Source organism: Salvia splendens, chromosome 7, assembly GCF_004379255.2.
Source record: "Salvia splendens isolate huo1 chromosome 7, SspV2, whole genome shotgun sequence".
NCBI lineage: Eukaryota > Viridiplantae > Streptophyta > Magnoliopsida > Lamiales > Lamiaceae > Salvia > Salvia splendens.
This window is the reverse complement of record NC_056038.1, coordinates 211,313-238,728: the sequence shown is the minus strand read 5'-3', so window position 1 is coordinate 238,728 and position 27,416 is coordinate 211,313. Positions and strand designations below refer to the sequence as shown.

At 42.6% G+C, this 27,416-nt stretch overlaps 2 protein-coding genes and 1 long non-coding RNA gene across 6 annotated transcripts; 2 read left to right on the top strand and 1 right to left on the bottom strand.

Annotated features, from left to right (window-relative positions):
• Window positions 1-1,118: 1,118 nt before the first annotated feature.
• On the top strand, window positions 1,119-4,172 carry LOC121811645. The gene is made up of 2 exons (XR_006052739.1): window positions 1,119-4,072; window positions 4,142-4,172. It is a non-coding gene; the product is annotated as an uncharacterized LOC121811645 (long non-coding RNA).
• A 15,001-nt stretch (window positions 4,173-19,173) lies between these two features.
• Window positions 19,174-21,175, top strand: LOC121811124 (protein ALP1-like). The gene has a single exon (XM_042211920.1). It carries the CDS (start codon window positions 19,405-19,407, stop codon window positions 20,917-20,919), a length of 1,515 nt encoding a protein of 504 aa, XP_042067854.1. The 5' UTR covers window positions 19,174-19,404; the 3' UTR covers window positions 20,920-21,175.
• Window positions 21,176-21,392: 217 nt separating this feature from the next.
• Window positions 21,393-25,236, bottom strand: LOC121811125 (RNA-binding protein 2-like). Of its 4 annotated transcripts, none has more exons than XM_042211923.1 (7): window positions 25,126-25,228; window positions 24,311-24,337; window positions 24,144-24,238; window positions 23,764-24,058; window positions 23,346-23,407; window positions 21,960-22,041; window positions 21,393-21,813 (listed from the first exon to the last, which is right to left on the bottom strand). In XM_042211923.1, exons 1-7 carry the CDS (start codon window positions 25,193-25,195, stop codon window positions 21,659-21,661), a joined length of 786 nt encoding a protein of 261 aa, XP_042067857.1. In that variant the 5' UTR covers window positions 25,196-25,228; the 3' UTR covers window positions 21,393-21,658. The 4 variants fall into 4 exon arrangements, with proteins under 4 accessions (XP_042067857.1, XP_042067856.1, XP_042067855.1 ...); XM_042211922.1 differs by having other exon boundaries at window positions 24,311-24,350; window positions 25,130-25,226; XM_042211921.1 differs by lacking the exon at window positions 24,311-24,337 and having other exon boundaries at window positions 24,144-24,274; window positions 25,126-25,236.
• Between the last annotated feature and the right edge of the window lie 2,180 nt (window positions 25,237-27,416).

Sequence of the window (27,416 nt, the reverse complement as noted above, 5' to 3'; positions counted from 1 at the left end):
TAAAAAATTATCACGCCCACGTAAATACATATAAGTTGACCAGAGTGTCAGAACAGGTGATTCCAGAAAAAGAAATAAATAAAAAAAAATACTAGAAAATAACTACTGGCTAGTAAAAGATTTATAATTACTATGCATTGGTAGGTGTACTTCAATTTATGACGCTCAAGACAAACCCTACCTTCTTCTAATTCCCCAATGTTCTGTGTTTTAAAACCTTCAAACAATATCACTGTGATATTGCTTAAAGCAAATACAAGTGACTTAATAATGTGGACTGATGAGATAATATTAATAACCCTTAAAACCAGTGTATATATATATATATATATAGATTACAGTTAAAAAATCTGTTGTATACATGTCACTTTTAGTATAATTAGGAATATGAATTTAGAATCGACATTAGTGATAAATAAATAATATCATCCAATATTCAAGATTTGAGACTTTACCATTTTCAAAACTATATAAAAATAATAAATGCTCCATTATTAAGTTTTCCTGAATTCAACTGTAACAAATTTTAATCTGTTTCATGCTTTCTATGCTGGATCATAAATATTGACATTATCAAGAATCAAGAAGATAAGAAACACAGATACAGTGGGCGTATATAAGGAAAAATAATTTATCTTTCGGCGTGACATTATCAATCAAGAATCAAGAAGATAACACACAGAGTGTGTGTATATTTTTAAAATGTGTATTATTGTGTTGGGAGCTGCAAAATAAAATAAAATAAAAATACCCCATATAAGTGTGAGCAAGCGGCCCATAAAAAGATAAATCCACACATTTATTCCTACCGTTAAAAAGCATCAATTTGGGCAATTTTCTCATCCCTATATAAAGGGACAATCCCACCCCATTTCTCCACACCAAATCTAAAGCACTCTTCCTTTCTAATGGAACAGTTCCCACCACTGCCTCTCTCTCTCTCTCTTTTTAAGGGTTTCCAGATTTAGGGTTTTTTTTATGTTTATTTTTCTTCCCCTCTTCCTAAAACTCCCTTTCTCTTCTTCTTCACACACAAATAACATACACGATTGAGATTTGTTGATGAATGAATCGATTGGATTATGATTATAATGGTAAGGGAGGTGACAGAAGAGAGTGAGCACACATGGTGTTTTCTTGCATGAAGTAACATGCTTGAAGCTATGTGTGCTCACCCTCTGTCTGTCACCCCACCACTCCTCTCTTTCTCTCTCTCTCTCTTTCACACACACACAATATAATTGCAATTTGTTTTGTGCAGTTTTGTTTTTAGCATTATCCCTATAAGTATTTCTGTGAACTACCCTTGCCTTTTGGGTTTGTTTGTTTCCAAAAAATGAACTTTTATTCACAACTATAGACAATTGAATCTGTATCACTAAATTGAGGCAGATTAAAACAATTTTTTGCAATTTGAAACAATGCATTGTTTGTAGTTGTAAATTCAATTTTTAATTCTCTTAATTATGCTCAATTTCTTGATAATTGTTACATATAGATGTGTGTGTTTGTAGTGATGAGTGCTCCACTTAACCATATACTACTACTTGTATGTTAGTCACCATCTCACAACAATTTCCAATAGTGTTTGTGCAATTTTCTTGCAGCAGACTTGTAAGGTTGACTTAGTTTTTTCTATAACAAGTGGACTAGTGGGTAGTTATCATTGTGTTTCTGAAATGTGGAATCCCTTTTGTTTTGTTTTATTTTATTTTGATGAATTATGCAGTTCTCTATTCAATGTGTATTCATGCAATTCATTTAAGTATATGTTGCTGCATTATTGTTTGCCTTTCTAGTCCACTATCTCCCTTTGCTCTACTGTCAGTGTAGTCGATGTTGATGTATTTGTTATAGTCATTTGGTTTATTGCTTTGTCCCCCTTTCATTTTCTTTCTAATTTTGTGGTGTCTGTTGAATGCAGGTGTAGGTGTCACAGATTACACAGATAGATAAATGTAGTCTGTTACTTTAATCTGCCTCTCTCTTTATATATACTCCCTTCGTCTCACTCAAGATGGCCATATTCTTGAGTGGCACTGGATTTAAAGAAGTGTTGTTAGGTGGAATAAAGTAGAGAGGAAAAAGGTAATTGAATATTTTTTAAAATTGGAAAGTGGACATCTTGAATGAGATTATTTCTAAAATTGGAAAGTGGACATCTTGAATGGGACAAATGGAGTATGAATTTGGCTTTGTTGACCACTAAGACTGTATGTGTAGAAGATGTTGGTATGTAGTATATGTAATAGATACTATATGATGTGTTGTTTAGCTTTGCCCTCCTCCCTCTCTCTCTTCCTAATTTGTGTTGTGAATGCTGGTGTAGTGCATACATATTCAAGTATGGTAGCTTGAAAATTGCAAATTGATTGTTGGAGTATTATATACTCGTATACAAATGAGCTCATTTAGGTCTACTCACATGTGCTTGTGTGTTTCCTATCTTCATACACTCTAGCTACCCGTTAAACAAAAACAAGCCCTTAGTATTGTGTTGCATTAACTAGTTAACTATTTTCATATATCCTTCCTACACTCACATGTTATATGGTTACAGAATATCTATCACACAATATGAAGGGATGTATAGGCAGCACCTTTTGGTGTGTGTGTGTTTTAATAAAGAAGGATTTTAATAAATAATAGTGCCATGTTCCTCAGTAGTTTTCTTTACTATGACTAATTGCGTCTGTAGAAATAGCTGCCAACTAGTTTCTAGTTTTAGCAGGTGTATCCCTCCAAAGTCTGCCAACCATCAGAGTTTTGTTCTAGTGTTTGTGTTTCTTCAAGTTTTTTATATGGAGTTAATTGAGTGTGTGTGTGTGTGTGTGTGTTTGAGTTGAGAAACTGGAGGAAAGCAGGTAAAGGCTAACAATGAAGATAAGATTCTTGTGCATTAGAGCTCAAGATAAGTAGGTAGCTAGTTGAATCATAGAGATTGAGGAGAACCAACATTAGTCTCTCATTTGGCATCTATTGGCTTCTCCTTTGTGTTTAGATAGGAGCAGCAAGCATAACGAACATCATAGCTGCTACCCAACCAGCACGGGTGAACAGTTATCTCTTTCTTCTGCATTGCTTGGCACTCTCTATGCAAACTTGCACCTTTTCACTCTCTTTTGCTACTCTGCACTTGTTATTATTTTCGTATAAATTATAAGCACATAATCTTTCCATTCCTAACCCCACAATAAAGGTGTTTCTGAAATAGCTGGGATTATACACATTTGCACAGCGTATAAAACTGTCATACTATCACGCCCGCATTTTCTAAGGATAGAAAACACGGTTTATCGCGACTAGGGGATGATTAAAGAAGAAAGGAAGAAAGAGAAAAACAACACAACCCGACCATAGCTCGAAACAAATGGGAATAACTCGAATAAAATCAGAGTATCTCAACAATCAACAACTCAAAAATGAACCGTGTTTCGAGCTATGGAGATCGTGCGCCCAACTCCTCAATCATTTTCTTGTTCCAACCGCAAACAATGTGCCCAAGTTCACCCTTTTGAAATATCAAGATATGCAAAATTAGACTTTGCAAAATAATTTAATTTTAAAACGATGCATGCATGTGGTCAAATTATATTTGGTTCCTTGGTAGAGAAAACATAAATCTAGAATTGTTGTGTCCGAAACTTACTAACCGGCGCTCAAAATAATTAGTCAGCCCAACATCTAAACCCAACGCACATCCACATAACTAAAGACCCACAACAAATAAAGAGTTGGCCCAACTGAAAACAAAAGAAAACATGTACGTATACTTCTATTTTAAAACACGTACACCCCTTCTACTTTTAGTCAAACATTAAAAATTAAACAAATAAACTGTTACTCCCATTTCATACCTTTCCTATACGTACACAGCCATTCCACTAAATAAAACAAACACAATTTAATAAAGGGGATGGAAAGTATAGACTCTCTTCTCCAAACTTCGGCTATTTCCCCTCTCTCTATTGTAATTCGCGCTCTCTCTCTCTGGCTCAACTTTCCAATCCCTCTCTTCTTACTCATACTCTGCTGTCTCCGTTCACCAGCTGCCGCCGCCAAGCACAAACAGGTACGTCTCTCTCCCATTCTAAACCCTTTATTAAGTTTTCTTATTGTTTGATCAGTTATTAATGGGCAGGCAGAAGTATTTCCAAGAATTGGATTGAAGAGCAAACAAAAGGCAGTTTCTGACGCATTAAAGATCGAAACTTTGGGAGAAGAGTGTCATTCAATAAATTGCAGAAATTCAATTGGTGGACTACTGAATGTATATGCCATGGAAGATTTCATAAATAACAGAGGATATACCTTCAATTGGATAGGATAATTTGCAATTACAGGAAGTTTCTGGAAGCACTCACGATTTTCGCTGTGCTTCTCTTCTCAAATTCGGAATTAATGGAGAAGATCGTGGGAAGAAATATATAATAAATTTTGTGGAGATTTGGTTAGGCAGTAGAGATATGGGGAAATTGTTTGGTGACGGGTTTGATAAGGAGATTTGTTCCTATTTTTCAGCGATGCAGATCCTGACCGATTTCTTTGTATCAGATTTGAGTAGAAGAAAATCTCATGTTTTTAAAATCTTGATTGGGCTTCTCCAAAATTGGGCTCAAAAGAAAGAAATAAAATGTATTTTGGGCTCATAACAATTGGGTTTCAAATTGGGCTAGGAAAGAATAATTGTTTAGCTCAAAAAGTAAAATTCTTCCATCGACAAAAGAAACAAGGTCGAAAAATTTTCAGTTGCACAAACGAGGGTCCTTTTAAGACCACGATAAAAAGGGTAGAAAAGGTTACACGTACACAAAATGTTGATCTTTTATAGCTAGTGTACCCTGGGAAACTCACTCTATGCCCAAAAATGTCCAATATGTCTGTCTCTACGTACACATCATATTATATTTAGTAATAATATGTAATCATTTATTAACAAAAGTAAAACTTTGTTAAATGGTATCGATATTGCAACAAGAAGCCATATAACTATTGCGCACAGAAGGCTTCAATTTGGGTATACATCCTCTGTTCCAGATAGTCAATTACGCTATGTCATCTTCACCATAAAACTCTGGGAACATATATATGTATATATATCATCAATCAAATACGACATGTCTAGTTTAATTTGTGGACTGTTACTTGACTTGAATCATCATAAGGCAGGCACTGGTCAAGAAAACTCGACAACGACTTCGCTTATCTTAAGGATTACTTTTCTTCAAACATTTCCAGTTGAGGTCACAAAAGCCTTCAATTCAAATGTACACAAATTATAAGATTCAGAGCAGTAAAAATGGTCACTTTTCCCTTTTCCTTTTACACAAATTGATTACTACTACGAATTTAGGAGACGTGACTTTTATATTTTCCATCTCAGCTTAGGATAACTTACCCAATTCTCTAATACAGTATTTTTATAAAATAATGCAAACTAATTACATACTACACCTAAAATTCATATTGAAAACAAATACAAACATAGTAATAAAGACAAAGGTCCCATGAAAATATGTAAAAGCAATTCCGGTAGCAGCATTAGTAGAATAGAAATAATAGTAAGGGTAAGGGTAGTTGCGCGGTGGCGCCGTGTTTCCACCGGGACTATACACATAAACTTGCGCCGGCGCCGGCGGAGTGGCTCCGCTCCATGTAACGTACGAAGGTGGCGGCGGCGCCGAGTATTGGTGGTGCGGTGGAAGTTTTGGAGTTGTTGTTGGTGGAAGGCTTGGGGGTGGCGGAGGTAGTAATATATACTTAACTACTACGTATGGAATTGAAAACTTGCAACTAGTGTAAACACAGATCCAGTTATTATTGTGCTTGTTAGTAGTGTGTGTGTTTTAATGAGTGGCTTCGACCCATTAATTAATATTGGGAATATTAAAAAATTCAATGAATAAATAATAAGGCAAGGCTAGTGCTTAATAACTCCGTATTTGTTCCACTATTTGATGTTCCTTTGAGAAATTAAAAATGTTTTTTAGGAAATAAGTATATGAACCATGTAGAGAGATTTTACATAATTTAAAGAAAAATCAATACATTCGTCAAAATTCAAATAATTATTTCTCGTGGTCTGCTCTGCAAAAGGATGCATATTAAAGTCCACTCAAGAAACAAAATCATCAATCACATTTCTTGCTTTTTTGACTTGAATCCCTGCTATAAATGGTCTAATTTGAATGATGAAATTTTGGGGGTTTTTTTCCATTTTATGCCTATTTGAAAAAAATTAAGCCTTAATTCCATTGGGATTTCCCTCTCCTTTCAATGTATTGAATATGTTAAACTTATTATTGGATAGATATTAAACTTACTCCACATAAATATATCTTATATATAGGTGTTTTAAGTAATTTTTTGCATGAAAATAAATTTAATATTCCATTTGCAGCCTTTGAAATATTGTACCATTCTTCCTAAAGAGGACTTTGTATATTTTGTTTAGAATCGCAAGTAAGGAATTTCGTCACCATCCTATTTTTCTTCTACTTATGACATATAATCCGAAATAAAGTCCTAAATAATGGATTATACAGTCGTGGGAATTATATACTATACTTACTCTATATCTTTACATAAGAACAATATTTTTAATTTGATGATTTTTGAAAGTTATGGTGACTATTGCAATCAAAAGGTTTCCTATATATCTGTGGCTTGAGCTTATTGGGCCACTTTATTTCCGGTCTGGTTATATTGATTTTTCTTGGGCCTATAGACACACGTATAAATATGGAGTAATTAAAACTGAATAAAATAAAATAAATGATTGCCTAAATTCAACTGGAAAATCAAGCAAATTATCAAAAACTGAAGCTACAGAAAATGCATTATATTCAAATTAAGTTTGGCTACAACTTATTCAGGTGCATCTGCAGCTTGAGTTGGCTATATTTCCTAAAAATATAATAATAAATATAATTCTTAGGAATATTATGATTAACGAAACAATGCTCGAAAACTAGAGGATTCAAATAGAAATAGAACATGACTATTTTAAATGAGAAATACAAGTGCATTTAATTTAATTTAATTTAATTTGCTCTCAACTGTTGAAATTTGAGTTGGTCATTATCCAGCTTTGAATTTTTGCCAGAATTTTGTGATCCGTAGCGTGATTCGCGTTAAAACCGAAAAAAATCAATGTTTTCGACTATGTATTAAATACAGCCTAATCTTTTATTCAACCGAGTATTAAGAAGAAAATGACAATTTTATTTAATATTCGTTTGAAAGGCATTTGATTTTGTTGTATACCTTTTCTTATTCGTTGATGGGGTGCGTACTAAACAAGCCCAACAGCAATGACGGCCCATCAGCCCAAAGCCCAAGGAAGAGTATGAGTTCGGCATTACCAAAGAGTTCGGCCTCAGCCTACAGCTCGGTAAAAGCCAACCTATCAAGCTCTGCTCTCAGGTCGGCATCAAGCTCTACTCTCAGATCGGCAACCAAAGCAGGAGTATGAGTTCGGCATTACCAAAGAGTTCGGCCTCAGCCTACAGCTCGGTAAAAGCCAACCAATCAAGCTCTGCTCTCAGGTCGGCATCAAGCTCTACTCTCAGATCGGCAACCAAAGCAGTTCGGTCTCAGTATTCGACCGAACAAGGAGTTAGTGGACCCATACAGGATGTCCAACACACCCACTACCACGTGGTGTCAACTCAGGCCACGATCGTAGGCCATGACCTACGCTACATCCACGATCTTAGGCCATGACCTACACGACATCCACGACTTAGGGTGGTGATGCAAGCCACGATCTTAGTCCAAGATATAAATGGAACTTAGATCTGATATGAGGGGGTTAAGCTCTCTAGAGATAAAACACCATATAGCAAATAGCAAGTTTGTATTTGTAAGCTGTAGAAAACAGATCAAGCAATACAATCTTGCCCTCCCTTTTTCCCGTGGACGTAGATTTACTTCAGTAAATCGAACCACGTAAATTCTTTGTGTCTGTATTTTCATTCTCTACCAGCATTTGCTAACATCAAAAATTCGCGGATCCATCACTGGCGCCGTCTGTGGGAAGCAGAGAACAAAATTTGTGATAAAGCGAATTTTTGATCCATTTTTTTCCACCCAAAAAATGCATACCAGATCGCAGAGTACCCGTATTCCTGCCCGTGAGAACCAGGAGGAAGCCAATCCATCCCATAGGTCTGGAAAACAGCCTAGGGATAAATCCACCACCAGTTCTCATGGCGAAGGAACAGGCCGCTCCAAAAATCGTCCCACTGAGTCTTCCCAGCAGCCTGATTTGAATGAGGCTGTCAAGCTGTTCTTGGCTGAGAAGCAGGATGAGTTCTTAGCCTTCCTGCAAAAGAGCCAAGAGCCGAAGACGAAAGCGGAGGATTCTCCTTCCTCATCCAGACATGAAAGTCACTACCGCAGTAGTGCCGTGTCTTCCAGGAAGAAGAATCCTCAACCCCGACATATTCCTGCTCTTCCTCGGTACCGGAATCACAGGAGAACTCAATCTCCTCCATACCGACGAGATATCGGATTCGCCGTGTACGGAGCACTGAAGACTCCGTTCTCGGACGACATCACCCGAACTCCCCTACCGCAGAACTACCGAACTCCGTCGATGACTTACGACGGGCTCGTGGACCCTCACGATTTCTTGGGGCGCTATCAGTATAACATGGCGAACCAGGGTCTCAACGAGGTCCACATGTGCAAGCTGTTTCCCGAGCTGCTCATCGGGAACGCGAGAAGGTGGTTCGATAGCCTCCCCCAGGGCAGCATCAGATCTTACCGAGATCTAATGGATGCCTTCCACAGGAGGTTCTTTCAGAAAGCGGAAGCCCGAATCACTTCGGCTCAGCTGCTTTCCATTCGTCAAGGTCGCGACGAAAAAATCAGCGACTTTATGACAAGATTCCACAAGGAATGCCTGCAAGTAGACGATCTCAACGATCTGCTTGTCATCTCGGCATTCCAAAATGGAATCCTGCCCGGAGCTCTCTACAGGAAGCTCGTTGAGTGCGGTCCGCAGACAGCTCAGGAAATGTGGGACATTGCGGACCAGTACTCCCGGGCCGATGAGGCAGACCGTCGCAAACGGTCGTTAGACAGCTCATCGTCCCGAGGAGACAGGAGGAAGCCCGATCATAGCGATCAGGGACATCCTCGCCGAACTCCTTTTGGCGATCAGGGACATCCTCGCCGAACTCCTTTTGAAAGGATTCAAAGGACTCCGGTGCAAGACAGATTGGGACCCCGTCTCAATCCCGAGAAGCCGCCCGCTCAGTTCGTGCCGCTGAACAAGCCGAGAGCGGAAATTTTCGAACTACACTCCGACCTGTTCGAAAAGCCAAAGCGGATGACGAAATCTGCCGCGCGCCGACCCCAGGATAACTACTGCTCCTACCATCAAGACCACGGTCACGATACCGAGGAGTGCAGAAACTTGGCTGCAGGTATCGATGTTCTTGTGAGGGCAGGGACATTGAAAAAATACCAAAGCAAGCAGTCAAAGAAGAATAAGAAGCAGAGAGGTGCGAACTGCGCTCCTCAGGATCCGAAAAGGCAGCCGGATCCCGAAGACGATGACGAGCCGCAATATGATGGAGTAATCCTGACTATTGACGCTCTCCCTGCCGGGAAGACCAAGTCGTCCCTGAAGTCAGAGCGCAGGGGCTCCAATCGAGAGGAGCCAACGCATAAAAGGCTGAAGCAGGACGAAGTGATTACGTTCTCGGATGCTGATCCCGTCCCGGCCATCTCTCCTCACCAAGACGCCATTGTCATCCAAGCCGGAGTGGCAAACAAACTGATCCACAGGGTGTTTGTGGATACAGGAGCGTCAGTCAGCATTCTTTTTAAAGAGTGCTTCGACAAACTAGAAGTGGACCCAGCTCGGCTCAGCCCGGCTCCGCTTCCCCTGAAGAGCTTCGCCCAGGAGGACACCCGCCCTGAAGGTATTATCAGCCTTCCGATCACGGTGGGGAAAGCGCCTACTAGCTCCAGTACGATGATTGAGTTTTTCGTGGTAAAAGCTCGGTCCCCGTACAACGTCATCCTGGGAAGAGACTGGCTCAACACAGTTCGGGCCGTTTGCTCCACCTATCACCTCACCATCAAGATCCCTACTAAAGGAGGGATAGCGGTCATCCGAGGTGACCAAAAAAGAGCAAAGGAATGCCTGCAAATTGCGCTTAGAAGTGCCGAGCAGTCAGATCGGCACCACCAAGCATAGCAATCACAGCAGCCGGAGTCAGAGGCGATGACCGAAGTCATACCGGAGCCGAACTCGATGACAGTTCAGCTGTACGAAGACGATCCATCCAGAACGGTTAAGATCGGCTTCGCGGGAACGCCTCTACTTCGGGAAAAAAACCATCCAGCTCCTCAAGGAGTACAAAGACGTCTTTGCATGGTCTCCGTTGGACATGACCGGAGTGCCCCCCGAGGTAATCACTCATCGTTTAAATATTGATCCTTCGGTCCGGCCGATAAAACAGAAGCAAAGACTCTTTGCGGCAGAACGAAGTCAAGTCATCCATGACGAAGTCCGTCAATTATTGAAGGCGGATGTGTTATTCGAAGTGAAGTATCCTTCGTGGGTGGCCAATCCTGTCATGATCAAGAAAAAGGAAGGAGGATGGCGGATGTGCATAGATTTCACCGATCTAAATAAGCACTGTCCCAAAGATTGCTATCCCCTTCCGAACATAGATAAAAAAGTAGAAGCTCTGATAGGCTTTGAAATTTTTTGTTTTCTTGATCTATACAAAGGATACCATCAGGTTTTAATGGATGAGATTGACGCTTCAAAAACGGCCTTCATTACTGATTTCGGCATTTTCGCTTATAAAAAGATGCCATTCGGTTTAAAGAATGCCGGAGCCACTTATCAAAGGATGGTAGACAAGCTTTTTCGGCACCTGATTGGAAAGGAAGTCGAAGTATATGTTGACGATATAGTCGTCAAGAGCAAAAGCACCTCGGAGTACGAGCACAACCTCAAGTCCACTCTCAACGTGCTCAAGAAAGCCAACCTCAAACTTAATCCCCAAAAGTGTACCTTTTTGGTAGATTCGGGAAAGTTTCTGGGTTGTTGGGTTTCAAAAGACGGACTCAAGGCAAACCCCTCAAAAGTTCAAGTCGTTCAGAACATGGCAATGCCGAAGTCCATACATGACGTGCAAAGGCTAACCGGATGTCTAGCCGCACTGAGTCGATTCCTTTCCCAAGCAGCCGAAAAGCAACTGCCGTTCTTCAAGGTGTTGAAAAAGGCACCAAAGTTCGAGTGGGGAGCCGAGCAGAAAAAGGCCTTTGACGAGCTCAAAAGTTATCTAGCCGAGCTTCCTATTCTCTCTGCTCCAGCCGAAGCCGAAGTACTATTCTTATACTTAGCGGCATCGGATCAAACCATCAGCGCGGTGCTTGTACGAGAAGAAGGCCTAAAGCAGTTTCCCATCTACTTTACAAGCCGAGCATTAAGAGGTCCAGAAACAAGGTATCAACCTCTGGAAAAAATTGCTCTGGCGTTAGTAAATGCAGCAAGGAGACTGCGGCCATACTTCTATGCTCACAAGGTATGCGTCTTAACCGATCTACCTCTTCGGCAAGTTTTGACCAAGCCAGAAGCATCGGGCAGAATCGCCAAGTGGGCTATAGAGTTGGGAGAGCACACAATTGAATATCTACCTCGGAAAGCCATCAAGGGACAAGCCTTGGCAGATTTTCTTGCAGAAGCGAAGTTCGATCAAGCAATTCCTATTATTGCCGAACAGAAGAATTCTGCCAATGCCGAACTAGCACAGCCCTTGGAATCCGAAGTAGAGCCGCCGGACTGCTGGAGCGGATTCGTAGATGGAGCTTCAAACAAGATGGGAAGTGGAGCTGGTATTTTACTTGTCGCTCCCGACGGACACGAGGTAACCTACTCACTTCGTTTCCTATTCCCCACTACTAATAATGAAGCCGAGTACGAAGCCCTCCTGGCCGGACTCCAGTTAGCGCAAAGTCTACTCGTCAAATCTCTCAAAGTCCATTGTGATTCACAAGTCATAGTAAATCACATGTTGGGTACAAGTGAAGCCCGTGACGAGAGAATGAAGAAGTATTTGGACAAAGCGCAAAGCATCAGCCGAAGTTTCTCCTATTTTCGGATAATCCGCATTCCCAGAGCGGAAAATAGCCGAGCAGATACCTTAAGTAAGTTGGCCTCAGATCCGAGCTCAAAGGCGGAAGAATTAATGCATCGAAGCATTGATGAAGCCGAGGTACATTCTGTATCCAGCTCGCCGAACTGGATGACGCCGATCTTGCAGTATCTGGATCAAGGACAATTGCCCGAGGATAAGAGAGAAGCTCGGAAGATCACGTGCCGAGCTCTTCGGTACGAACTTCATGAAGGAGTCCTCTTTAGAAAGTCTTACCTCCAGCCGTTATTGCGGTGCGTAGGACCAGAAGAGACGGACTACATCCTCAGAGAAGTTCATGAAGGATCGTGCGGTAGCCACATCGGAGCCAGAGCTTTAGCTAAAAAAGTTCTGAGATGGGGATATTATTGGCCAACCATGGTACAAGAGGCAGTGCAGCTCGTCAAGAAGTGTACGAAGTGCCAAATTCATGCAAATGTCCCAAGGATGCCGCAGACCGATCTATACACTATGCAAAGCCCTTGGCCTTTCATGCAATGGGGCATAGACATAGTGGGACCACTTCCTCAAGCTCCTCGGCAAATGAAATTCCTTATCGTTGCCGTGGACTACTTCACGAAGTGGGTGGAGGCTGAACCATTAGCTACGATAACGAGCTCAAAGGCATTGGACTTCGTCTGGAAGAACATAGTGTGCCGATTTGGCATACCCCACATCCTCATCTCGGATAATGGGACTCAGTTCACCGACAAGACGTTCAAGAATTGGTGCCAAGAGCTGAACATTCAACAGCGGTTCACTTCGGTCTCCCATCCCCAAGCAAACGGACAAACGGAAGTAACGAACCGGATTCTGGTGAAAGGGTTAAAAGCTCGGTTAGAACAAGCCAAAGGACAATGGGTAGAAAATCTCCCTCAAGTCCTATGGTCCTACCGAACTACACCCAAAACCTCCAACGGTGAAACTCCGTATAGCCTGGTGTACGGCACTGAAGCCGTAATTCCGGTGGAGATCGGCGTACCCAGTCCCCGAACCCTAAATTTCTCCTCAGAAATGAATGACGACGGACTGAGAGCAGAACTAGATCTCGCCGAAGAAAGAAGAGAATTGGCGTGCATAAAAGCCTCCAAGTATAAGGAGCAAGTAGCCCGGTATTATAACCAAAGGGTGAAAAAGCTTCAATTTCAAGTGGGAGATCTCGTCTTGAGAAACAACGAAGTAAGCCGAGCAGAAAAGCTGGGCAAACTCGAACCCACATGGGAGGGTCCATATCGGGTGTCCGAAGTCCTCGGCAAAGGGTCTTATAAATTGACTCACATGTCAGGAGAACAAGTACCCCGAACATGGCACGTCTCCAACCTCAAGAAGTTCCACTTGTAAGAGACAAAGTCCGGTCAGTCCGTCTCGTGTCTAGTTCGGTCATAGGGGTATGTGTTTTTATTTGTTTGTTTTTTACTTGTACCTTTTACTTGTCGTTTTAAAAAAAAAGGTTTAAAGTTTTTTTCCTTCGTCTTTTTCATTTTTTCCCTATGTGTTTTGTCTCTATGTGCTTGTCGTCTCTTACAAATGGTACCAAGGTATATCGTTCTTTAAAGACTGATCCCCTTTTTAGATCGATTATTAAAGACTATTGTGAGTCCAAGCTTCTAAGGAGGATATAAGACCACAATTCAGCTTAACAAGCAGTCCGTCTGAAACGAACTGCAATAAGCCAACGATTGTGAGTCCAAGCTTCCAAGGAGGATACAAGACCGCAATTCAGCTTAATAAGCACTTCGTCTGAAACGAACTGCAATTAGGGAAAGTCCGATCCACGCGATAAACCTCGCCGAATTAGGACGACCAAGTTCGGTCAAAGAAGTTTACCTCATAAGACCGGGGACGACCATGTCTAGTCAAAGAGGTTTACTGCATAAGACCACTTCGGTTAACTGGGAAAGTCCGATCCACGCGATAAAACTCGCCGAATTAGGACAAGGGAAAGTTCGATCCCGGCGACAAAAATCGCCAAATTAGAACACAAACCAAGTCCGGTCAAAGATGTTTATTTCATCAGACCAAAGACGAGTCCGGTCGAAGATGTTTATTTCATCAGACCAAAGACGAGTCCGGTCAAAGATGTTTATTTCATCAGACCAAGGACCAAGTCCGGTCAAAGAAATTTACTTCATAAGACCGAGGACAAGTACGATGAAATTTTTTCGCTAAGCTGTAAATACAGTGTTAGAAGCGAAAACAAAATTTCATTTATCAAATCTTGTTCAGCATACAACTCCGCTACCCTACAAAATGGCGTTACGCTATTACAAAGGACTATTCTACTGTCCAGGGTTGCTGAAGTTAAGCCACCTATCTGCAAAATCCTCTGGAAGCCGAGTTCGGTTGTTCCGAGCAGATGAAGAATAAGCAGGTCGACGAGATGCTATCCTCGACCCAACGCCTCTTCCCCGAGCCCGAGAAGTCCTAACACCTCGGCGATGAAGAGTCTCTGCAATAAGCATCTGCTGATCTTGCTCGCTCATAGTCACAACTCCTCGGCGAATTTCAGTCCGTCCCCGTCTTGACGATTCCGGTTGCTCCTGAGCCCGTTCTCGTCTTGACGTTTCCGGCTGTTCCGGAGTTCGTTGTTGGCTGGGAGTAGGATTTTGAACAAGGGAACCAGAGGTTTGATCTGGAGTGCGAGCATCTGTTGGCGCGATATGCCGGAGGAATCTCTCAATTGAGGGACGCCGGGCAAGAACAATGTCGTACCGAGAAGCCCAGCGCCGCAATGATTTCACGACTTGTTGGCAAGCCGAGCTCTCCAGCGCATTGTTCCTCCGGAGTACATTATACTCCTCCCACAGTTCGTCAACTCGTTCCTGAACTTCTGATATGGTCATTCCCCCGCGCACACGGATGTAATCCTCATACGCAGTCCTCTCAGCAATGGCCGTATTCAGCTCGGCCTCCAGATCTTTCTTATCGGACTCTAAGTCCTTGATATCGGCCTCCAGCTTCACTAAACGAGCCAGAAGCTCGTCATTCTTCGTCTGATCGGCTATAGCTCTTCTCTCAGCTTCGTCCAAAGCCGAAGAGTACAGCCGTTTCCAGTGAAGTATCTCCATCTCCTTGGGTACAAAGCAGCTATATTAGTTCGGCAGCTATACCGAGCAGATAGTAAAATACAACAGGAATAAAGGCGAGTACGAAAAGCTATACGAAGACAAATGTAGAGAATTTTTCATTCACAAGGAAAATTTTTTACACTAGGGCTTCAAGGCCATTTTACAAGGAAGAAACTAGACTAAGAGAAGGGAGACGAAATCATACTCCGCCTGCTTCGTCTCCGGCTCCTCGGTCTGGTACAGCTTCCTTCTCCTGGGCTACCTCAGCCTCGGCCTCGCCTCCTGCCGGCCTCGCCTCCGCCTCCTGATCGGCCTCCTTCTCCGGATGCCCGGCCTGATCGACTTCGGCCTCCCGCTCCAGCGGCTCGGCCTCACCCTCTCCGTTGTAAGTCGAAGCGGGTGAAACGGGTCCCACGGAGGCAAAGATAGCCTCCAGGTTCTCGTCCCGATCAGCTCGACAACTCCGGACTCGGTCTGCAGAAAGCAGGACCGAAGATGAAGCGAGCTCCTCAAGGAGCGGCAGATTCTGAAGCCGAGCTGCTATCTCTCGGCTGTACAGAGGCAGCACGACGTCGGCCCCCTGCTCGCCCTTATCGGCAATTAGCCTTATCAGGCTACCGACAAAGGCCGAGAACTGGCTGCTCAAAAAGAGTTTCTCCGTGTAAACACGGAGAGCCTCCCCTTGGGCAACCACGGCAGCAGCATCGCTCCGCTTCGCCTGCTCTCGCTGGATGACGAGCTGGTTTTTGGCAAACTGAGCTTCATCCTGGGCCGAAATCCTAGCAGCTCTGGCCTTCTCAAAGTTAGCCTCAGCCTGTTCGGCCCGATGACAAGCAGCTGCCAACTTCCTCTGCATCTCGGCATAGTCATTGGACGCTTTGGAGAGTTCGACGGCGACGAGCTTGGAGAGCATATCGTTCCTCTGAAAATGAATAAAGAAAAAAGTCAACAAAGGGACCACAAAAAATACAGAAAAAAAAAAGCAAGGCCAGAAAATCAAGAAGAGAATTCACCTCGGCGAAGTCCGTGGGCCATAAAAACGGCTCACAGATATGTTCCGAAGGAGGCGCCAAGACCACGTCTTTCTCTGGCGCTCTCGGGGGCTTCTGGGCCTTCCCCCTCCCCTTTGCCGAAGTTGACTCCGGCTTCTTCGGATCCGAAGAGGTTTTTTGCCTTTTCGGAGTCCTCTCGGCATCAGACGCCGAGCTGGCGGTTTTCGGCCTCTCCGGCTCCTTGGACTCCGAAGATTTTCGGGTAGCCTTGTTCAGCATGTACACTGCCAAAAAGCAAGAAAGCAAGGTTAGTTTTCTTCGTTAAAGCAGTAGAACATAAAGGTAAAGAGAAATCCTCACCCTCGGCCTCTTCGTCCGAAGACGAGATGTCGAACACGACGTCGCCCTTGACGAGCTCAGACTCCGTGTATTGTTTCCTAACTATGGGAATCTTGTTGAGCTCGTCATCGAGCTCGGCCAATGGTTCTAACCGAGGGTGAGGAATCACGGACTTCGGCCCTCTCCAGGGGAAGCCCGGAGCCGCTGTCCTATTATAAAAAAAGAAGCGGTTTTGCCATTTCGGCCACTTGGTTTTGCAGAATGCCCTAAAAGGCTGTAAGGGGATCAAGTAAAACCAAGATCCCTTCCTTTTAAATTGGAAAAAATTAAGGATTGCCCGCAGAGACAGATCCTTATCTAACCTACGGAGTTCGGCAGCAAAAGCCGACAAGTGCCTCCAAGAATTCGGAGTCACCTGACCTAAAGGGAGTTGAAAAAAATCAAGAAACTCTACAAAAGGTGGGGGAAGAGGGAAACGAAGCCCGCATTCTAAGCAGGCTTCGTAAACGGTGGCATAACCCTCCGGCGGATCGTTAGCCCTATGATCATCGTCGGGAACCACCGCCTTCCCCCCAGGAAAAGAGTATTTTTCGTAAAGGGATATCACAGTATCCTTACTCAAGATACTGTGAAAATACTCTACGGTCTTCTCCCCGGATTCTTTCCGGCTAGAAGACCCCTTACCCCCTTTTCTACCGCTACCAGACTCAGACGAAGAAGAAGCAGACATGGTTCTTACTCTTTGAAAGTTTGAAGAAATCCTGAGGAAATTTTTGAAAGCGGAAGGAAATTTTTCACGCAAAAGATAGAGAGTGCAGAAGAAGCCAATAGCAAAGGTGTTCAAATGATGAAGAAAGGCGGTATTTATCAGATTTGGAAAAGATTTCAAATCATCGCACCGTTTCATATCCCACCTTTTCAGGATTCGACGGCCAGATTTTACTGTCGCATTTAATGCCGCATTTAATGCAGTCACGCGCAGGGCACGTCCCCCGACTTCAGCCTCCCCCCGTATTCCAGAATGCCGAAGTGACTCGCTTCGCCGAAGTGATTCACTTCGCTTTTCGGGGGGGGTAGTGATGGGGTGCGTACTAAACAAGCCCAACAGCAATGACGGCCCATCAGCCCAAAGCCCAAGGAAGAGTATGAGTTCGGCATTACCAAAGAGTTCGGCCTCAGCCTACAGCTCGGTAAAAGCCAACCTATCAAGCTCTGCTCTCAGGTCGGCATCAAGCTCTACTCTCAGATCGGCAACCAAAGCAGTTCGGTCTCAGTATTCGACCGAACAAGGAGTTAGTGGACCCATACAGGATGTCCAACACACCCACTACCACGTGGTGTCAACTCAGGCCACGATCGTAGGCCATGACCTACGCTACATCCACGATCTTAGGCCATGACCTACACGACATCCACGACTTAGGGTGGTGATGCAAGCCACGATCTTAGTCCAAGATATAAATGGAACTTAGATCTGATATGAGGGGGTTAAGCTCTCTAGAGATAAAACACCATATAGCAAATAGCAAGTTTGTATTTGTAAGCTGTAGAAAACAGATCAAGCAATACAATCTTGCCCTCCCTTTTTCCCGTGGACGTAGATTTACTTCAGTAAATCGAACCACGTAAATTCTTTGTGTCTGTATTTTCATTCTCTACCAGCATTTGCTAACATCAAAAATTCGCGGATCCATCATTCGTATTCTTCGATTTAATGCTGATTTTTGTAAAAAGATGAGTACTACTAGTTTGTTAGGATTATATACAATACACGTGTCTTTACTCTTTTTAAAAATAAAAACATTGCACCTAATAAGACTTAATCCAGAAGTAAATTATATTAAAGGTAAAAGAAAGAAGAGAAACAAAGTTGGAATATCTGTTTGGTCTTTTTCTTCTTCTTTAATTTTTTCCTGCAAAATAATCATTAAAAAATGAAAAGCGAACCATAAATAGTAGCACATTCTATGATTCTAATCATAATTCAACCGCATTTTACATATGCAACCAAGCAATTTTAAAATATCAAAGTCATGTTACAAAACAGTTAGAACCCAAATTCAGAAGCCACATTCTAATCATATTTCCACCACATTTTCCATATGTAACCAGCAATTTTAAAATATATACCAAAAACAATTACTCCTAGAACCCAACTCAAAAACCACCAAATCAAAACACAAGTACTAATATAATACTCCTACTACCACTGCTTCATTCTCCACAAAATAGGGTCCCATTTACTCTATGAAAGTTTTAATAAATGTAAATGAATGTGAATCGAAAAAATTAGCACAATATCGATCAACCAACTCTACTTTATGTTTTTATTTTATAATAAAATATGAATAAAATGATATCTCTCGTGGAAGTGAAATGTAACATACACCTCATAATTTTTGCAAAGCAACATATTTCATAAATAAAGTGAAATAGATGTAAATTCGGACTTGTAAAAATGATAAAATAAGGCATCAGAAATTAATTGTACGTATCAAAAAAGGAGTAGTTTAAGACTTTGAAGTACTGTGTATTTCACAAATAAAAACCAAAATTGTATAAAATAAATCATATCCAGAAAAGAAAGGAGGAAATAAAAGAGAGAGATAAATGATGAATGGGGACGACGCGTAGGCACATTTCTCAACTCTCTGCACCGTCTTTGACCAAACCACTCTTGCTCTTTCGCATCTCAGCCTCGAAACTTCCTCGAAATCTGGAAACTGCGTTCACACCCCAATCCCTCCTCTTTTCTGACCCAGAATCCGCAATTTTTTTTAATTGGTGTTGACATTTTCCGCTGCGTTCACACACGCATTTCGTCGGGCGAATGGACTGCATATGTATATGAAGCTTCTTTCCGCTAACCAAGATCCCGATTGCTCCACTTCTCTCCACCGCATCTTGGACCTCTTCCCGCACACTCGTATCCAGATGGACGAAACCCAGCAGCAGAATCAGCAGCGTAAGAGGAGGAGGAGGGAGATTTCGGATGCCGGAAATAGCGATGAGAAGCAAGTCAAAGTCAAGGGGCTCAACGAGATCATTACTTCGTTGCAGGATCAGGAGAAGGATGATTTGGAGGAATCCAATAGAGGTGAGATGGTTAGCTATGAGGAGAATCATAGAGAGAGAAAGCGTGAGATTTTGGATTACTCCGCTAAATCCGAGGGTTTGCACCGCGACGCCGAGCGAGCCGATGGCGCGCGGCGCCGGAAATCGATGGCGAATTCAGTCGCCGCCGCCGGTGAGGATAAAACCGCTGTGACGAGCGATAAATCAGCGGGGCCGCAACGGCGGCTGTGGGTGAGGAATCGGTCCAAGGATTGGTGGGAGCAATGCAACAGTCCGGAATTTCCCGATGAGGAATTTAAGAAGGCGTTTAGAATGGGGAAGGGAACGTTTGATTTCATTTGCAATGAGCTGAGCTCCGTTGTAGCTAAGGAGAACACTATGTTGCGCGACGCCGTTCCCGTCCGGCAGCGTGTCGCCGTCTGCGTGTGGAGGCTCGCCACTGGAGAGCCGCTGCGGCTTGTCTCGAAGAAATTCGGATTAGGGATTTCGACCTGCCATAAGCTAGTGCTAGAGGTCTGCTCTGCAATTAGGAATGTGCTGATGCCGAAATTCCTCCGGTGGCCGGACGACGAAGGGTTGAGCCGGTTCAAGGCCGAATTTGAGGCAATCTCCGGGATACCAAACGTCGTCGGCTCAATGTACACCACCCACATTCCGATCATCGCGCCCAAAAACAGCGTGGCCGCGTATTTCAACAGGAGGCACACGGAGAGGAACCAGAAGACCTCCTACTCTATCACGGTGCAGGGTGTGGTAGACCCGAGAGGCGTCTTCACGGATGTCTGCATCGGCTACCCGGGCTCAATGCCCGACGATCAGGTGCTGGAGAAGTCGACCCTCTTCCAGAGGGCGAACGCGGGGTTTTACAATGGGGTGTGGATCGTGGGCGGATCCGGCTACCCGTTGATGGATTGGGTGTTGGTGCCCTACACGCACCAGCATTTGACTTGGACACAGCACGCCTTCAACGAGAAGATCGCGGAGGTGCAGCGTGCTGCCAAGGACTCTTTCGCGAGGCTGAAGACGAGGTGGGGGTGCCTGCAGAAGCGGACTGAGGTGAAGCTGCAGGACTTGCCCATCGTGCTTGGGGCATGCTGCGTGCTGCACAACATCTGCGAGATGAGGGAGGAGGGATTGAAGCCGCTGGACAAGTTTGAGATCTTCGATGATGAGATGGTGCCGGAGATAGGGCTGAGGTCGGCCAACGCGATGAAGGCAAGGGACACAATTGCGCATAACCTGCTGCATCACAACCACGCTGGCACCTCCTTCCTCTCGTGAAGGTGGTGGTGTTAAGTTTATTACATTTGTGTTGTTTATACATATGTAGTCTTGATTTGAGTCAAGGGTGCTTTTGGTTTTGCCCTTGTGCAGGATTGGTGATTTGTTTGGCTTGTAGAAATGAGTCATATACACAGAAAAAAGACTAATGTAGTTCAGGAATGATTCTTTGATTGCATTGCTATACACTGCAGACATTTGAAATGTTGTGTGTAAATCATAGTTACATATGGAGTAGTAAGTTTTTTAGTGTCAATTGCTATATTGTGTCGTTTGATGGTACAACATTATTTGTGTTCACATAAAGTGGCATATCAAGATTTGTTATAAAATGTCACTTCGATGCTGATAGCATGTCAAATACTCAAATTGGCTACCTGCTTTTCAGGTTAAAATATAGGGCAGATTTGATGTAATTTTCACCCAATTTGGTGCTTTCGGCAATCCCAATTCTCTGGTCCCTACAGAATAGGTCGAAACAAAGTTGGCTCTGTCCCATATGTCCCATTGATGTCATTAAATATTTAATGACAAAGGTAACAAGGGAAAAATTTCCTTGGCAAAAATGACCAAGTGTTACAAATATTTATCCAAATACTGTTGGGAATCTTAGGCAGAGAACTTTCTTGATACAGCAATGCATAGAAAGGAATAGTTGGTTATATACTCCACTATCTCATTTTCTAGAGCAAGCTAAGCCAATTATAGCCATTGGCATTTGAACAGACAAGTGGTGGATTCACAATGGCTTTTTGGTACTTGACCTGTTTGTCATTGGATGGGGCTCCGTCTCGATTGTCCCTGCAGAACTCTGGTTCGGTAGACGGAAAGGAAAATGAGCAAAATTAATCCTCAGTAGAGGGGCCTCTGGTTTCTTGTCATCGAACTTGTAACCTGCATGTTGGAGGCTTGATTGGAATAGGCATTACATACAAACATGAGACTGAAAATCGATTTTGGGTTGGCTGGCTGCAACAGGTAATTTATCTGAAAATGGGGATACGTTTGTAGCGAAAAAAGAGAGAGAAATGGTGATCAACCTTGTAGGGCATCCATAGCAGTAACAGCACACTTCGCATCAGTGAACTCTACAAAACATAGAACCATTGCCTTGTCACCACGCTGCACATAGAAGGTTTTTGGTTCAGGCATGAAAGACCAAAACAATAAAACAAGGAAACTAATATTGTTGCATCTCAGGAAAAGACAATGAATTCAACAATAGCTTTGCTTATGATAGCCACTAACTCGTAGTACAAAGTTCTGCTAAACCTTGCCACAAGCACAACATTTCTACTACAAGATTTTTCGATCAGGATGGCACAAGAATGTATGCAAATATCATACGTAACATAATATTAGCATCTCATTTTACATATTTTATTCAAAATTCCATATTGCATTCTAGCATTCACATATTGTAAACTATTCTTGGTGCATTCTGTGAATCTAACATGAATCATGATGTTGCCAGTTTTAATACAGGCACAATAATGACTAAAAATTCAAATTTAGGGTGAGTTTGGAAAAAATATTCCATGAAAGGAAACCTTTTTTTCACATTCTATAAAGGGGAAAAAATGGCAATGTCATTGGCCTGTTTAAACACGTCAATGACATTGGCATTTTTTGGATTCATATATACTCCCACCGTTCCACGGTAGTTGAGTCATTTCATTTTCTGCACTCATTTTAGAAAAATGATACTAATAAATAGTTAAAGTGGAAAGAAAGTAAAGTAAAAGAAAGAATAATGTAGAGAAGATGAAATGACTCAACTACTGTAGAACGGAGGGAGTAGCTCACTGGTCTAAATACCAAAAGAACTTGTAGCTCACTGGGGGCGGAGCATATAGATCAGAGGAGAGTCCAAGGTTCGAAAGTTGTAGCCACATATTCATTAGTATTTATTAGCTTAGTTATATTAAACAATTAGGTTATTTTCAATTGTTCACACATTATATTAGTATTTATTTATAAACTCATAGTATTATATAAACTGCTTTTACTTGATCAATAGTATACAATATTAATTATTTATTAGTTTACAGTAGTAGGAGTACTAGTTATACTCCCATTAAATAGAGATTCGAGCATGGATATCCGCGAGATTTGAACCCGGGTCTCCACTGAGAATTAGTAACGCCCTGCCACTGAGTTGCAACCTAATTGTTTTATTACTGGCACAAGGAAATATATATCCAAAAGACGGCAATACCATTGGCGTGTTTAAACACGCCAATGACATTGGCGTTTTTCCAATTTACAGAATGCATAAAAAGTTGCCCTCTAAGAAACCTTATTTCCAAATTGACCCCAAATTTGAAATTTTCCAACAATAATTGATGCTTATTATCAGGTGTAGCATAAGAATGACTGATACAGAAAAAGAGTATTAATTTAATTCAAGAAAAGAATATACTTACACGTCTAGGCTCCTTATGAACCAGTCTGATTTCCCTGAATCCAATAAATGGCCGAAATAGATCTAATTGGAAGTCAAGGAATGAAATTCAGAATGTAACAGTTTATAAAGCCAAGAAGATAACATGATCACCTATATAGCATTAATGCATACAGGTTTCTTAATCCTTATCTCTTTCTTGTTATATCTACATGTAAAATTGAATTAATTACCAACTTTATACACATGACACTGGAAATTATTTGTTGGTCATACTTCACGAGGGTGGAAATTTGTGACATACAGACATGATAACAGTCCTTTTAGCCCCACAAGAATAAATAAACAAAAAAAAAGAGTGAGAGCCATAAGGAAGCCAATATTTGGCAGTGACAGATAGCAACTGAAACTAGAAAAAGGAGCAACTCCAAAAAGGATACGTCCTATTTCTCTTCTTGTACAGTCAGTTGGAAGCCCATCAACAAAAAGAATGTTTGACTCTGCTGTTGGAACAGGATTGCCATCCGTCCTGGGCTGGTCATAGCCAACAACATCAGGGATTACAGTGCTGATCCCTGACGCAACATCTCTGTGGTGCACCGACAGATTAGGATCCTCAAAAGATGATGGATAGCCTTTATATCTAGCTCCAGCAATCAATCCACTGATACTGGGATCAGCACGGATACTAGGAATGTCATCTACGGCATACGTTCCGGGGCGGGATGGTAAGATCTAAATCCAAATTAAAAATAATTAAGACACCACTTGTTTAACATGTGGATCAATGCTACACAAATGTATAAGAGATAAAACTCACATCTTTACGTAAAAAATCTGCGGAAGCAGTCCGTGGATTAACAGAGCTATATGCATTTATATTGGCTAGAGTTGATGTTTCAGGTGACAAGTAGCCTGGAAAAGTCGCCTTAGGTTCAGACGACAAGTATCCTGGAAAAGTTAGAGTGGGTTCAGATGACAAATAACCTGGAAAAGTTGCCTGAGATATGTGTCCTGTTGCAGCAAACTATATAACTATGAGACCTCTGGATATAACTAAAACACATAAGGAAAGTAAAACTGAGAGCAGAAAACTTTATAAGGTAGCACTCTAAACATTTTCCATACATTTTACTAAGTGACTTTGAGAGCCTGGAGCGAGATGATTGCAGAAAAAAGAGAGCCTTGACTGAGTACTAGTTTTGTAATCGAAAAATTGTCAAGAGTGAAAATGATCTCAAGAATATACTTGTGGACGTTAAACAACGAAAACCGTGAGAACCAAGCAGATTGTCCTCAACTCCACCACTTTCTGAATAAAAGATATTCATATAGATATTGGAATTTGGAAATCACAACAAATCATGAGAAGCAATGGGAAAAATATTTGAACGGAGAACCTGTAATTGACATTCATACTGAAACCTACTCTTTTATGTCACTCTATAATCAATCTACTGAGCAGAACCACACACACCTCACTATCATCAAATATTTAGCTGAAACAAAACACAAATTCGTAATCCATATTCATTCCCCCCAAATCCATTAAAAAAACACCATAGCAATCTGAACTCTAGTGGCAGGTACCAGTACCAGTAATGGAACAAACAATCTTCAACCCTAAATAAGGACTCACAAGAGCTCGAACAATCCTACACTCAATTTAGCTACCGTGTAACAGCATAGGGCTACAGAATTGTGCAAATGTTCGTACATATATATACTAGCTGCATTTAAGCCAATTACTGAATTCAAAGTTAGATATTTCAGATATCTGCAAGAAAGGCAGGCATACATACCTACCTCCGAGGACGACGGACGACCGCCAGCGCCGTCGCCGGTAGCGTATCGCCAATAAGGATCCCCCATTTGAAGGATAGATTTTTGATGAATTAAAGTATGGAGTATACTTTTTTATGTTTTATGGGTAGGGTTTTATTACGTATTTAGATATATAAATACATGAATTTCAATTTTTTTTTTTAATATTTTGTCACTGCGAAAAAATAATACTACTACCTCTTATTTGTACTATTAATATACTACGTTTTCACTTTTACCCTTCAATTTTTTGTACTAGTATTTTTTTTGTTAGTTACTAAGAGCACACGCGTCGCGCGGGTGTCTCGTATCTCGTCCCTCCGAGACGAGACGACAGCGAGACACGTTGCAGCGTCCCGTCTCTCCTCGGTCTCGCCGAGACGCTCGTCCCACCGAGACGGCTGGCGCGCCAGCTCGCCACGCGCTGGCGCTAGGAGTGACGCCCACTCGCCAGCCCGCGAGTGGGCATCGTCACGCTGACGCAATAAATTATTTTTTTTTAAATATTTGAATTTAATAAAAAAATTAAAAATTCAAACGGTAATGTTACCGTTTTCGACCGTTTTTTTACTTTATAAATACTCATATTTCATCCCCATTATACACACAAACACACATCTATTCTTCCCAAATCACCTCCATTTCCTCTCCAATTTTCATCTAACATTTCCAATTTTCATCACAAAATGTCCGGCGACGGAAACTCTGGCGGCTCCGGCGGGTTTGACATCAACGCGTTTGGCGACTAGGGGCATGTACAATGCCTTGGGTGGTTCCGGTTTCGGTTCGTCGACGCCTGGCATCCAAGGCTCGTTGACGTCGGCGGGGTACCAACCACCTTATTTTGATGTGGATGCATACGCTCTTCCCTCTGCCCCGAGGTATTCTCAGGGATTATCCCAAATTATGGAGGATTATCTGGATGAACCCAATCCGGAAGGAGGACGAGGCGGTGGAAGCTCCAGGGCATTCGACGCCGTGGAGGAAGAGGAGGAGGAGGCCTAGGAGGAGGAGGATGTAGGCCGTCATCCGTACAGCCGCAAGGACACGATGGCTCTGTACAACGCCTGGATCAGCGTCTCGTACGATCCCTTCGTCGGGAATTAACAATCCCGGAAGTGCTTTTGGGAAAAGGTCACCTATGCCTACAACGAGATTAAGCCGAAGGGGTCCCGTCGCCGCACATTGAAGATGCTTCGAAGTCGTTTTGACCGAGTCGACAAAGAGGTCAAAAAATTATGCGGCATCTACAAGAATGAAGCGGCTCATTACCAAAGCGAGCCACTAGAGCCGACAATCTGAGATCGGCTTTGCGAGTCTATTTCGACGACAACGGCAAAGAATTCAAACATGTCGATGTTTGGGAGGCCGTCAAAGACGTCGAAAGGTGGACTGGCGGTGTCCAGTACAGCACGGGCTCGATCTCGAAACGCACGAAGCACACGCGCGGGTGGCCAATACTCGTCTAGTGGGGCGGTTCAGGCAGCGCCGCACAAGAGGTTGCCTCGCAGGAGGTTGAGGGCATGACAGACGATGCAGGGGTCCTCCCGTGTGCGACGTCGGCCGGAAGGGACCAAGGCGGTGACGGCGGCTAGAGGGAGGAGGGGCCGAGATGAATCAAGCCAGGCGGGTTCCCAAGGGCAGCCCTCCTCCCTAATGTCCATGTACTTCACCGCCACGATGACAGACACTTCCCGGATGACGTACCCCCAATATCAAGCTCATCATGCCGACATTGTGTATCAGGCGGGACAACTTGGTATTCCGCCTCCATTCGGTGCACCGCCACCGCCTTCGGGGGATGATTCGCCGGCGGAGTAGTTTTTATAATTTCTATAAATTTGTATTTTAAATTATGTCTTTTTTTATTTATTTTGCCACGAATTTAACTATGTATTTTTTTTAGGATTTTAAGTTGTAATTTTATTTTATTTAATGAAGTGTGTTTTTATTAATTGAAATTGTTGGAAATAAAAATAAAAAATGAAATTGAATGAATAGTTAAGGGATTAGATGGTTAAGAGACGGATAGGAGATGGTGGGTTGCATGTGCTATCTCTTAGTTAAGAGATGGAGTGAAAAGTCCAGTGGAGCCCATAAATAGTTAAGAGATGAGACAGACGGATAAGAGACAGCGTTGCGGATGACCTAATACTCCACCTTATGCACAAAGTGAAAGCAAAATATAATCAATTATGAAGGGATGATGGATCACTAGATAGCAAACGATTGACTTGTGATTAAATATGAAAGTAATTTTCCACCAATA

Excerpts from the sequence above, each read along its gene's own strand:
- LOC121811124 (XM_042211920.1), top strand. The coding sequence starts at position 19,405 with ATGTATATGAAGCTTCTTTCCGCTAACCAAGATCCCGATTGCTCCACT.
- LOC121811125 (XM_042211921.1), bottom strand. The coding sequence starts at position 25,195 with ATGGGGGATCCTTATTGGCGATACGCTACCGGCGACGGCGCTGGCGGT. Across the intron at positions 22,042-23,345 it reads TTCATAAGGAGCCTAGACGT|CGTGGTGACAAGGCAATGGT; the intron begins GTAAGTATATTC and ends TTCTATGTGCAG. Across the intron at positions 21,814-21,959 it reads TGCTATGGATGCCCTACAAG|GTTACAAGTTCGATGACAAG; the intron begins GTTGATCACCAT and ends TCCAACATGCAG.